Source organism: Gobius niger, assembly GCF_951799975.1.
Source record: "Gobius niger genome assembly, chromosome: 7".
Classification (NCBI taxonomy): domain Eukaryota; kingdom Metazoa; phylum Chordata; class Actinopteri; order Gobiiformes; family Gobiidae; genus Gobius; species Gobius niger.
In genome coordinates this window covers 11,577,952-11,592,177 of record NC_136858.1, presented here as the reverse complement: position 1 = coordinate 11,592,177, position 14,226 = coordinate 11,577,952, and the positions used below count along the sequence as shown (strand labels likewise).

General features: G+C 43.2%; 1 protein-coding gene across 1 annotated transcript in view; it reads right to left on the bottom strand.

The window, feature by feature from the left end:
• zfand4 (zinc finger, AN1-type domain 4) overlaps positions 1-14,226 on the bottom strand; it is a 37,214-nt gene that overhangs the window by 3,541 nt on the left and 19,447 nt on the right. The window contains exon 9 of the mRNA XM_079559916.1: positions 466-589. Coding sequence (XP_079416042.1) covers positions 466-589 — 124 coding nt within the window. The remainder of the gene's footprint in view (positions 1-465; positions 590-14,226) is intronic.

Below are 14,226 nucleotides of genomic sequence, written 5' to 3'. Positions count from 1 at the left end.
TAAACCAGAAGTAAACCTGGACTAAGCAGGGCTCAGTGTGTTGAACTGAGCATAGAGGAGAAACACATCACAATAATAACAGGATTTAGTTAATTGCATTATTTTTTTTAAATCACAGATTTAAAAAAGGCTTAAAAATCATCATATGACAGTGAAATTTAATTTGTGGCCCCTGGTATAGGCTTTTTAAGGGTTTTAATGCTTTGTCTTTCCATCACTCTTATGCAACATTTCAAAATGCGCATTAAAATCAAGTGACTTAGTGAGTAGTGTTTGCTGTCAGGGCTGATGGAGACAGTCGGCTGTGCTTGGCTGTTTTGCGGGTTGAATTGAAAGATTAGACGGAGCGTATGTGACCCCAGGGGCAGTAGTTTGTCCACCTCTACTGTAGATTGTAGGAAAATTGCCGGTGGTGGTAGTGTCTGCACTCACGACCCTTGTCATTAAATGCGGGGGCGGCTGTACCTGCACTCGTAGCTGGTGGCCAGGCCGGTCTTCTTGCCACAGTGGAAGCAGTGTTTAGAGGAGGAACTCTTCTTCTTGGGGCCAGCGGACGCTCGCAGCGGGGGCAGAGGGTGAGACGAGGAGCCTGCAAGGAGACCAGCACATTCATTAGGGGTTGAACTGCTGTCACTGTTCACAATAGTAATGTCTCGAATTTATATTGTGTTTTAAAAGCTTCACATGCTTTTCACATTTCTACAAAAGGCTGTTGTTTGGTTACTGTCACCTCAGGGGGAAAAGCAATGGTTTAGATTAAGAGTGCTAAAATGAAAACGGGAACACCAGATACAAAAGGCTTTTCGATAAACAAGTGCGAGTGCAGACCCTGTGATGACCTGCTTGGAGAGATGCTTCTGTAGCGATTTAGTGCAAAATGAGGCTCCGAGTTACAAAACAAAACACATGCTGTCTAACTTTCCCCACAAAAAGGCTCTGTGCACGGACTGTTTTTGGCTAACTTCGTGTTGGCCATTGTAGGGTAAAGACTTCTTCCTGTCCACATTTTAACACCAGAATCAGAAGAGTATTTATTGCCAACTTATATAGTGCCTTTCTACCTTCATCAGGCCCAAAGAGCTTTACAGCAAGGAACCAGTCACCCATTCACTCTCTCATTCATACACCAATGTACACAGACACTGGAGGCAAGTGTCTTGCCAAGGACACGACGACAGAGTGCACTTGCAGGAGCTGGGATTTGAACCCTCGACCTTCTGATCATGAGACGACCCGCTCCACCAACTGCACCACCGTCACAAGTTCACAGCTAGGAATTTTCTTTCAGTCGATTGTGCAACAGGAAACATATAACACAGGAAGTTAGCCAAAAACAGTCCATGTGCAGAGTCTACAGTCTGACACCATGCTATGAGGGAAAGATAGGGATTCAGCCAATCACAGTCAAGTGGATGCAGAAATAGGCGAGAATCGTGACAAATTGTGATATCTGGCAAGTCCATCTTCCGAGCTCCTGTTGACCAATAAAAGTAAAGTTAACTGTAAAACAAGCCCTAAACTTTAAACCTGGACATAATTGATAATCCTTGCTGTATTTCTTTATACCACCACAAGCCTCACTGAGCTCTTTTTACAGTCCCACAGGTCCCACCAGCCCTGCCCGTATAAACCTTTACAGTCTTTAAGCCACTAGGAATGATCCTGTCTCAGTTTTAGATTAACAGAGATCCAGCGTTTTTATTTCAGATATTACTGTCCTTCAAACTCTTTTTACATTTCGCCCTTTTGAAAACTAATAGCTGTAGTAAAGCCTCCGCTCTTCTCTTCCCATTTGTTTTTCCCTATTCTGCCCATGGCCTCTTCAATCATGCTTTATGTCATGTCCTGTCAAGATTTCAGACATCCCGACCCTCCGGGGAGAGCAAGGGGTCGGGCGGACAGAACGGTTGCTCTTTATCTGCTCGGTCTTGACAGCTAATTTACGGAAAACAAAAAAGGCGGTTTATGAAATAGAGATGACCCGGCGTGTTGCACTTAATCAAACACAATGAAGGAGAATACGCAATGTGATACATGGGCGCGCACGGGCTGGTGTAATTGTCAATCCTGGGGGACAGGATTGTGTACACAAGAGAAAGTTCGGAGAAAAAGTTAAGCTTCGTTGTGGCTTTAAAATGTGCTTGCACTACTTAAAGCCTGACTGTGGAACATTCCAGGTTATATGTTGCTACGTCACAAAAGCAACTTCACGGTTACAAAATGTTGATACATAGACAAATATAGACACGAACAAGGCAGTGAAGCGGCTCTTTTTGCGGTGATGTCTCGCTCGTGACATTTTCCTCAGAAATAGCCATTCGTTCCAGGACACAAACACCACGGAAACCCCTTCCTTTGTAAATACAGAAGTGGCGTTCGGTAAAGTTTTCACATCCTACCGAGAGTTTTTTAATGTCTGCTCTGTAGTTATTACACTGAAACTTGCCGTTCCGAGCACAACTTTATAACACTGATTTATTCGCTAGCAGGGCTTGCCACTAGCCAATTTGGTGCCCCTGATTTATCAGGCTTTGCCGGTTAAAAGCTTGTTGTTCTGTTGGCTTCACCAAATAGGAGCTTCAGCGTGCACTGAGGCGGTTTGCAGAGTGCAATGCGGCTGGGGTGAAAATCAGCGCTCCCAAATCCGAGGCCATGGTTCTCCACCGGGAAAAGGTGGCTTCCCCTCTTCAGGTCGGTGCACAGTCCTTGCCTCAACTGGAGGAGTTGAAGTATCTTGGGGTCGTGTTTACGAGCAGGAGATCGATAGATAGAACTTGGACTGTTGTGGTGAAGAGGGAGCAGAGTCTGGGGGCAAAGCTTTTGATTTACCGATCGATCTACGTTCCTACCCTCACCTATGGTCGGAAGGAAATGGATGGATGGATGGATAGAAGCTTAAAATCTCTAGTTCCGACACGAAAGCAAGCAAGTATGCATTACTTCCTGTTCCAAAGTTAGGTGCGAAAGTCGGTGACGTTGTAGATGGTGAGGGGCATGAAACTCAATAAGGTTATAAAAGTAAACGGCAATTTGGCGACGCCTCCAACAGATAAGCGCCCTACGACTCTGTTCGCAAGAGATCTGGAGCTGTAGTTTAGACCCGACTCTGAAATGGTATTCTTGTATCGGCCAGTCAGAATGACAAAACGTGTGGTTTGAGGCTGGAAAATAGATATTGATGACCAGAAATTGTTACCCAAATACGTACAATCAAATTCAGAAAAAAAAAAAAAGAAAAAAAAAAGTTGAGGCTGCATACAGAGAAAGTAAGGCTGTATGATGCAAGAAAAAACATTGTGACATGAAATAACTTCTTGAATATTGCGATAACGATAACCAGGTGACATCTTGTGCAGCTCTGGAAGAAAGTAAAGAATTTAAAAGGCGCACCGAGGCTTATTAAAAGGTGTTGTTTTATATAGCAGAGTGCAGAGCGGCCCACCGCACTGAACTCGGCGCAGCTTCCAGGAGCGCGCTGTCACAGATGAGTTTAATATCTTTACAGCTCTGTTCGCAGGGGCTACTCTCCAGTGGAAGAAAGGCAGAGAGAAACAAAGAAAGTGCTGACTGCGGTTTTCCTGGTGAGAAATACATTATACGGCTCCGATGCAATATCCTGTTTTAGAGACATTTGAAGCCTGCTGACCCTGTAGTGTACACCTCTACAAACATGTTCTGAAAGGCATGTGACTCTGGTATTAGTTTAGCCTTTTATATTTAAGTTGGGCTGGGTACTGTTAAGAAAAAAAACAAGTTTAGGGACTATTGGTATAAATAAAATTATTAAAGTATCGAAAGCAGGAAAATATAAAGTTTTTATGAGGATGGGGGGGACAAAGGGAATAAATTAACATTCTTAATCTGTTTTATGGTTCTAGATGACATATATTTTCGTATAGGGAAAAAGTGTCGTTCTCGAAAACCAAATCTCGTTAAAGTACCGTATAGAACAAAAGCGTAACGGTACCCAGCCCTATATTTACGTCTTCTCTCAAATGTTTAGAATGTGTAGAGTTAACTGAATATCGTCCTCAATAGGCTCTTTGCACAGAATGTAGCATGGCAACATGGCGCTAACTTCCTGCTTTATGTTCATGTTTAATTCCTATGAAGATTTATTTCTGAAATAAATATTAAAATGGCAGATATGGCAGTAAACAAGCAGCAGTTGTATAATTACTAACATGTTTAAGAGACTGCTGTGTTTGTAACCAAGTTTTTTAGCATTGAAGCTAACGGCTAACATTCATTTCACGCTAACGAATAATACAATAGCGTCACCATCTAAACCCATTTTTACGTAACACTTGGCTCGACATCTATTTAAGTTCACTTCTATGTTTTAAATCTTATTTTATTTCTTATTTACGTTAAAATGTGGACAGGAAGTAGTCATTGGCCAACAGGATGTTAGCCAAAAACATTCCGTGCAAAAGGCCTTTACTTTGGTAGAGTAAAGCAATTAGAAGTTTTTCTTCAATCACGTCTGTTTAGAGATATCTGATGTTTTTAAAGGGCCTATATCATGCAAAATTAAGTAAATCATTATTATTACCTTTTATAACACTCAACGCATATTATCGCATAACAGTTAACTTTTATCAAAACACTAAAAATGGATACATTCATACTTTTTAACAGCCCCAATAAAGTAGAAGCACTCATGGGTGTTGTTTTGTGACGTATTTACGTTTGTTGGTGCGTTTCGGTAACTGGCTGCTCTAAAGGTTTTCTGTCCAAATTGAAAACATTTAATTTTTATCTTTTAGTCCCACCATGAAAATACAATACAATTACACTTGATTTGTTTTCAAGTACAGAAAAAACACTTTAAAAGTCTCTTTAAAGTTCAATGGTAATGAGCCGATCATTCTCACGTTTCACATCAAATATCAGACTCTGCAGGAGCATTCATCAGGTGCTTGCAAGCCCTCTGACCTCCACAGATTAGACCTTTAATAGAATCTCTTCTTCCAAATGAGGCTCCAAGGGCACACAATGCAGTCTCATACCGTCGGCCAATTATTTAGGAGACAACTGCTGTTCTGTTTGTTATTATGTTAAGCATTTTCAGAGATTTTTTTTCCGACGATTCATTCCAGCGTCATAAAATTACAATGAATAAATCCTGCTTATGTCTTTTTTGCAGCACTACTCAAATTGTTGGGGATTTGGAGACTTTTATTGTCCACAATACAATATATGTAAGATTCTGTTGCAGTGTGTGCTCCTTTGCCCTACATTTTGGAAGTCTCCTTTATCTTTACTGAAAGAAATTGAGTACGTCTTTGACCAGTGATCTCCAGCTGACCGGTGATCGCCTGTCCCACTTCACCGGTCAGTTTGTAGATTCAGTAGCTGCAAATTTTGCTTTTGATTAAACTTAACCTTCTCTCGTGCACAGAAATATCTTCCAAGGCAAGTGTACAAAGAACTACCAAGTGCCAATCCCTGTCCTTAAAATATGACGCAGGTTATGTGGAAGGGTGTGCCCGAAACAAAACAAGAGCACGTTCTCAACTATAACAAGATAAACTTGACTGTCATGTTCATGTGGTGCTGTGGCTTAGCGGTCAAAGCGCCTGTCTAGTAAACAGGAGATCCTGGGTTCAAATCCCAGCAGCGCCTCTTTTGTTTCCTCGCTGCAAAGGAAACCGTGTTGAACCAGCTGATTCTACACTCTGTGTGTAGAGTTTGCCTTCCCCATGTACAGCATGTACAGTATGTGGGAATAGTCAAGCAGCTCAACACAAATGCATGACTTTTCGTTTATTAAAAAAAAGCCACACATATATTTTGTCTTGCATGTTCGTCCTCAGCACAATTGCTTGTGTTTCCAAGTTTCTACTGCACTGTAGGGGTTATTCATGCTCTCCATGCTCAGTGGTGGTAAGTTGTGATGGCCAAAAAAACTTGGCGCTCCGGAGCTTGTATCACTCTTCCTGAAGCAGATGCTTCGAAACACTGCGTCGGAGCCTCTTTCAGTAACACCTGGTCACGTGACTGTCTCAAAAACTGCTTCATTCTGAGAGTTGCGTATCGTGTCTCAAAGCGGGTGATCAGCTCAGAGCGTCTCACTGAGCTCAGAGCGCCTCCGTGAAGCACAGACCACGTTACAAAGAAAATGACTCTTATTTATCGGCCTATGATTTGATCATTCAAACATCAATAACAGAGTTTGTTCACAAGAGGTCAGTGTTCAAACAGAATGAAACGGCTCAGAGACTTCGAAGCAGACAACACTAAGAAAGCCTCAAAGTGTTGCAACGCTTCACTCGCCCATCACTAGTGGTAAGTTACTATTGTAGCCACTCACTCACACACTACATTGTACATGTTTTTAGTGGTCAGACACCGGGAGAACATGCAAACTCCACAGAGAAAAACCCACCCTGGTGGGAATCGAATACCGGACCTTCTAACTGTGAAGCACGAGCACTAACCGCTGCACTGCCACCATGCTGCACACACACGTGTTTGAAAATTTGGCATTAAGGCAACACCAACATAAATGATGAATTTGTTTCACCATGTTGCCATCGTCAACTTTCTGCAGAGTCGTTTTCTACAGACCTGTGAACTTCATGTGGCCTCAGATTAGGTGAAGAAGTTCAGACCAGAACTCAGAACCATACATCACCACCTGCAATGCAAAATGTGGGCTGCAGTGATGTAAACTAAAGCAGGACATCACTGGCCTCTCGAGCAGCAGAAGCAGGTTCTGAGATGAATCACACTATCTAACAATCTGACATTCAAATTGTGGAAGGTAATGTGAAAGGCTGTGACTCATGGCTCTGAAAACTTACAATAGACACAACTTGTACCGCTTAAGTACAAGTAGACAAACTTGAATATTAAAACTATGCGGTGCTGTGGCTTAGCGGTCAAAGCGCCTGTCTAGTAAACAGGAGATCCTGGGTTCAAATCCCAGCAGCGCCTCTTTTGTTTCCTCGCTGCAAAGGAAAGCAAAGTGTTTAACCAGCTGATTCTACACTCTGTGTGTAGAGTTTGCCTTCCCCATGTACAGCATGTACAGTATGTGGGAATAGTCAAGCAGCTCAACACAAATGCATGGCTTTTCATCTAATGGCTGAAGAAGTTAAAAAGAGCGTAGAGAGTTTGTAATAGAATGAGTTTTCACGGCTGAGCAGCTGTATCCAATTGGGCTGGGACAATATATGGTTTTGCAACATATCGCAAAATGCCTTACTAAAAAGTACTTTCAACACTTTTTAAATGTAATATTTTTACAGGAACATTTACATAACACTTTATGTTAAACCTACATTTTGTTGTTGTAATGCACTTACGTGGTACATTATCAAAAACAGGCAGACCAGGAACACATTTTATTTGCATGTTTCTCAAAGTGCTAAAACTGTGGCAAACAGGGGTGGCAAACACACGGCTCTCCAGCTGCATGCGGCTCTTGGCCAATCAGAGTGCGGCTCTTTGCAAAAATAATTGGTAAATATTTCCCATAAACTGTAACAGTCTTTAAGAAACTTTACCAAAAATCCAACCATAGGGTTGGGCGGCACGGTAGCGCAGCGGTTAGTGCTCTCGCTTCACAGCTAGAAGGTCCGGGTTCGATTCCCACCAGGACCGGCCTTTCTGTGTGGAGTGTGCATGTTCTCCCTGTGTCTGCGTAGGTTTCCTCCGGGCACTCCGGTTTCCCCTACCACTAAAAACATGCACAATAGGCCAGGATGAATGATGTGTGTGAATGTATGGTGGTGGTCAGAGGGTCCGTTGGCGCAGACGAGAGTTGGCGCAGACGTGTGTAGTCGCGAAAGCGCCTCTGACAGTCTCCCCCAGGGGGAACTGAAGCTACAAACGTAGTTTACCACCACCGAGTGTGGAGTGAATGTACAATTGTCTCATGTAAAGCGCTTTGTGACTATATGTCTGTGAAAGGCGCTATATAAATAAAGATCTTCTTCTTCTTCATAGTCCTACAGACCCTGTTTCCATCTCTACACATGAATGAGAGTCTGTATCTCTCTCCTTTTCGAGGCGGCGTGCAAAAGGTGCAGCAGGCTCACTCAAAGCGGGATGTAGGTTAAACAACAGGCAGGCAGATCGTGGCTCTGGGATCAGCTTCTGTGCTTTTCAGGTTTCTGATCAGCCTACTCTTTATTTGATGAAAGTTGGCCTCATATTCACAGAAAAGGATCGAAATTAGGAAATGGCAAAAAAGCGGAGCTCTGATGTCGCAAATGATGCGAAGCGCGACATCGTAACACGGAAATTTGCAAAGTCATTGACTTTTCTTTCACATGTAACTGTAACAAATGCAACATAACACATAATCTCAGGCGTCCTCCAGAGGCTCCTGATTAAAGTTTATGAACTTTGTTCAGCCTCAAGTGCGTTCTCTGCACAGTCCTGTCAGGACCGAGCTGCAGGCATTGAGTGCACAGGAGGGGGCTCAGTGGGCAGGGCCCCCCATACAAACACACTCAAGCATAAAAAAAATAGTCTCCGTCAGTGCAGAACAGCACAAAATGTCAGTTAACATACGTGTATTTCAATCTTGGTGAGGAGTAAAAACATTAAATCTAACACAATTATTGAACAAAAAAAAAGAAAAAGGCCAGGCATAAAGTTATAGTTTATTGTAGGGATGTCCTGATCAGGTTTTTTTGCCCCCGAGTCCGAGTCATTTGATTTTGAGAATTGCCCGATACCGAGTCCCAATTTGATACCTAATACATTATTTTAAAAATTAAGAAAAAAAACTATATTATTCAACTTGTTTTCATTCATGGTTTTGGATATAGAGAGTAACTCTACTCTGTCTGTTTTTTCTCAAGTAAGCAAGACTATTAGTCTTTACAGTGTAATATAGTTTTACACAGAGAGGGTGATCTAAAATCCCATTCATTACTAAATGTGTTTGTTGATTGGCAATGAAAACAAAACTTGGGCAATACATTTTTTATGCACTGCAATGTAAAAAACTGTCTGGCCAAAAGCTAAATGTGCCATGTTAACTTGATTACAGTCTCTTTAATAAGTAGATATAGGGTGACCACATTTCCCAGCCTGAGCAGCGGGCCATCACGGACTTTTAAACATCTCCGCAGAAACGCGAGGAGGGTTTCTCTGCTCAGTGCGGGTCTGAGTGGGCATGGTTTAATCACATGTAGCGGGGTAATAGCTGTTTGCTACTTCTTACCGCCCTGTCTTCCTGTCCGTTCTCATTCCTCTCTCCTCGCTTAGCCTACAGTAAACTCTGCACGGGATATTGGAGATGTTGTTATTGTTCTCCTGCGCTGGCACTTGTGTGGATTTGGGGATTTCTCAGACGAAGGGGGGGGGGGCACGGACTGAGCAATGGTGTGAGTGGTTTGACGCAGCAGGTGGAGTGAGTGACAGAGGCGCTGGGTCAGGGGGAGAGAACAGAAAGTGCTTCGCGGTAGCTCGAAATCTGATAAAAAGTAAGGAGAATGGACACGCACAAAAATCCGAGTCCTGATCGGGAGGTGTTGTCCGATTCCGATCGAGTCTGTAACCACGTGATCAGGCCCGATTTCCGATCACGTGATCGGATCGGGACATCCCTAGTTTATTGTGATTAAATATAACGGTCACATTCTATTAAATCACAATAAACTACCGCTCCTGGATCTTCCTTATGGTCAGTGCCTTTGTGGCTCTTCACAGGATCAAAGTTGAAAATTTCGGCTCTTGGTCTCTGACTAGTTGGCCACCCCTGCTGTAGAGGTTATTCATTCCCTCCATACTCAGTGAGTATACAAGTTACTATTGTAGCCACTCACTCACACACTACATTGTACATGTTTTTAGTGGTCAGACAATGGGAGAACATGCAAACTCCACAGAGAAAAGCCCCATCTTGGTGGGAATTGAACCCCGGACCTTCTAGCTGTGAAGCACGAGCACTAACCGCTGCACTGCCACCGTGCTGAAACGTGATTGAAAATTTGGTATTAATGCAACACCAACATAAATGATGAATTTGTTTCACCATGTTGCCATCGTCAACTTTCTGCAGAGTCGTTTTCTACAGACCTGTGAACTTCATGTGGCCTCAGATTAGGTGAAGAAGTTCAGACCAGAACTCAGAACCATACATCACCACCTGCAATGCAAAATGTGGGCTGCAGTGATGTAAACTAAAGCAGGACATCACTGGCCTCTCGAGCAGCAGAAGCAGGTTCTGAGATGAATCACACTATCTAACAATCTGACATTCAAATTGTGGAAGGTGACTCATGGCTCTGAAAACTTACAATAGACACTACTTGTACCGCTTAAGTACAAGTAGACAAACTTGAATATTAAAACTATGCGGTGCTGTGGCTTAGTGGTCAAAGCGCCTGTCTAGTAAACAGGAGATCCTGGGTTCAAATCCCAGCAGCGCCTCTTTTGTTTCCTCGCTGCAAAGGAAACCGTGTTGAACCAGCTGATTCTACACTCTGTGTGTAGAGTTTGCCTTCCCATGTACAGCATGTACAGTATGTGGGAATAGTCAAGCAGCTCAACACAAATGCATGACTTTTCGTTTAATAGCTGAAGAAGTTAAAAAGAGATAGAACACGCTAGAACACTATTGCCGGGGGCTTTCACCCGAGCAAATACATTTATGTGATTTTTCCGAGTGTCCTGGGTCTCTGGGTAGATTCAGCATTGTCTTTGACATCTTCGATGGCATGGGTGTTTTCCTAGTTAGTGTTAGCCTGGCCTTAGCCATCTGCAAACTCCGGTCAATTATCATTTCCCTACATGTACGTCTGGGTCTGATCTCAGTGTCCGCGTTACATCGGTTGAATTTCAACCTACCATTCAGTGAGCGGGGGAGGCGGGTGTTGTAGGTGACGTCAAGCATCTGTGCCGCATTTGCTGGTTGGAGTTTGGCAATGGCGGCAGATACGAAAGTAATTGAAGCTCTTCAATCCATTCTGGCTCAGCTCTCAAATATCCAGAAATTTAAACTGAAGCCTTGGAATGCACAAGGAATGCCCCCAAGAGTTACCATAGCTGCTTCACTCACTCGGGCGCATTACATACGTCACAACCAAACGCTAGCGAAAATCAGATCCAATCGTTTAAAAATAGTCACCCCTCCCACATGATAACGGAGCTCAATTGTGAAGGTCCAGACCCTTGTACGAAACGCAATGAGTATGAGGGATAGGGTAAAACCAGGCTAGGCAATTTGCTACTTCAACTACAGCTTTGCTCCTGTCGCAGAGTTGGTGTCTCTGGCCTCCTAGCAAGCGAGTAAGTAAGGATTAAACAACGAGGAGCCGTGCATTAGACAGTTATAATGCACGACGCGGAGTCAAGAACATTATAACCGTCTAATACACGGCTCAGAGTTGTTTAATCCGCTTATACCATGGTCCCACAAACGTAACATATATAATAAATATTTGTTTCATTTACTAAAGTCACTAAATATGCCAGACCACCGGGACTAATTCATGTGGGTTATTAGCCGGTCACTGAAGGCTCGTCTCAGAGCGAGTCATTCTCCGCAGCTATTACGAGGATCTCAGTCAGGCGCAACCAAACAACATAAGCACAGAATCACAACACAACAGGACTAACCCGGCACTTTTCCGTGGAAGTAAACACCGATGTGCAGCACTTGTGGGCAGGAGTTATTTCACGTTTATTGTAGGGATGTCCTGGGTCTCTGGGTAGATTCAGCATTGTCTTTGACATCTTCGATGGCATGGGTGTTTTCCTAATCCAAAACACACTTTTTCCTACAGGCACATGTTGCAGTGGTGATAGAAGGTAGGGTAGGGTTAGCCTGAGGGATAGGGTAAAACCAGGCGAGGTTGGTTTATTTAATCAGGCAATTTGCTACTTCAACTACAGCTTTGCTCCTGTCGCAGAGTTGGTGTCTCTGGCCTCCTAGCAAGCGAGTAACACATAGTTATTTTAGTCAGCTGGTCATTTATACCAATCCAAAATATGAAATATTTTGTTTCTCTCTCCTGCGGCTGTTTGTGTGCCAAAGATACTGAGCCTTCACCAGAGAAGTCTCACATTTGGGAATTTTTTGTTCCCAAATGCCTAATTTTCCAGTAATTTTGGAGCATTTTTACATGGTCCCCTCATGATGCTTGTCTTTCATTTCATTAGACATCCATCCATCCATTTTCTTCCGCTTTTTCCGGGGCCGGGTTGCGGGGGCAGCAGTCTCAGCAGAGATGCCCAAACTTCCTGATCCACGCACACCTGCTCCAGCTACCCTAGCCACCTCAGCTGGCTTCTTTCGACGTGAAGGAGCAGCGACTCTACTCCGAGCTCCTCCCGGGTAACTGAGCTCCTCACCCGATCTCGTAGGGTGCGCCCAGCCACCCTGCGAAGGAAACTCATTTCGGCCGTTTGTATTCGTGATCTTGTCCTTTCGGTCATTACCCAAATCTCATAACCATAGGTGAGGGTGGGAATGTAGATCGAATGTAGATCGCCGGTACCTCTCAGCTGCCTCTGGCTGTGACTCATGGCTCTGACAACGTACAATAGACACTACTTGTACCGCTTAAGTACAAGTAGACAAACTTGTATATCAAAACTACGTGGTGCTGTGGCTTAGCGGTCAAAGCGCCTGTCTAGTAAACAGGAGATCCTGGGTTCAAATCCCAGCAGCGCCTCTTTTCTTTCCTCGCTGAACACAAATGTATGTCAATATTTGGATGAAAATGCCATTGAATGAGAAATAGCGATTTGTTTCACTATATTGCCAAAAGTATTCGCTTGCCTGCAGTATACAGTGTAAAGTATAGCAGAGCTTTGCCCTAAAATTTATATCAAGATATAGAAGAGAAATATCATGATGTCGATATTTTTGACACTTGACAAAACATGGAGGCAATTAATTTAAAACTGTTTTAAAATGGCTTTAAAATAAGATGTAATTTAAAGAGCAAACACGTGTTTGGCAGTCCCCCATTGTTCCACTGCTGCGTCCCCTCACTGATGCTGTTACCACGGCAACCAAGAGCACACGGTTACACATCCACGCAGAAGAAAAGAAAGGTCAATGAGCAAGTCTTGGGACTTGTGTGAGATCAGGATGAAGATGCCACAGATAATACCCTGATAACATCCCATTTATGCTTCTTCTTTTCAGTGTTAGCACTGTGCTAAGGAACGCTGGCGAGGCTCCAACTTGCCAGAGTTCATTCAAGGCGTAAAGCCCAAGCCTTGTTTTGCAAAGATGATCTACCAAGAGCAGTGCCTGCCCTTAAAGGCACAGGTTTATGCTGTGGTAGCTGAGCGTAGCATTAGCTGCGATCTTCTTCCTGACTCTAGTTAAAATCTGCTGCACATGCTAAATATATTGCGTCTATTACAATACTACCGTGAACAGTAGATAGATGGATAGACTTTACTTCATTCAAATGCACACTTGTATTGTACACAGAACTCAATTCTGTTGCATTGTACTCGCAATTTCTAAAAGTGGCACTTGAAAAAGTGTGATAGATAAATAAATAAATAAATAAATAGGCAAAATGCAACCAGCATAGTTCAAAATGTCATTTACATAGTCAGCCAGTCATTTAGTAGTCTAATTGCCATTGGAAACATATACTGTATCTTGTGGTCCAGCATAGAATGCTACAGAACCTCTTTCCTGAAGGCAGAAAGGAGAAAAGAACTGTAATGTCAAATTCACCAGTGTCCCCCTTCACTGTTCCAAAAATTAAGTTTAACTTTTCTTCCTGTACTTCATATTGAGCACATCTTCGACCACTGATCTCCAGCTGAAGCCGGTCGCCTGTCCAGCTTCACAGATCAGTTTGTCATATCAGAAACCGTCAATTTCACATTGACCAACTGTTGAAATTGTGCTTTTGATTCTATTTTGATGAACCTTCACTCACAAGGGCAGATGTACAGAGAATACCATGTGCCCTTCCCTGACATTAAAGCATGAGGCAGGTATTGTGGAAGGCTGACTCATGGCTTAAAGGACGATTCTCAACTATAAGTTGATGAACTTGATTTAATGACATATGTGGTGCTGTGGCTTAGTGGTTAAAGCGCCTGTCTAGTAAACAGGAGATCCTGGGTTCAAATCCCAGCAGCGCCTTTTTTGATTCCTCGACAGTTTTTATCCGGATTCACAAAGTACTGTGTGCACGTACAGTATGTGGGAACAGTAGGGTGGTTCACAAAAAACATTTTTACCACATTTTGCTCGATTGCTTTTTGCCTTGTTCCAATTAGAAT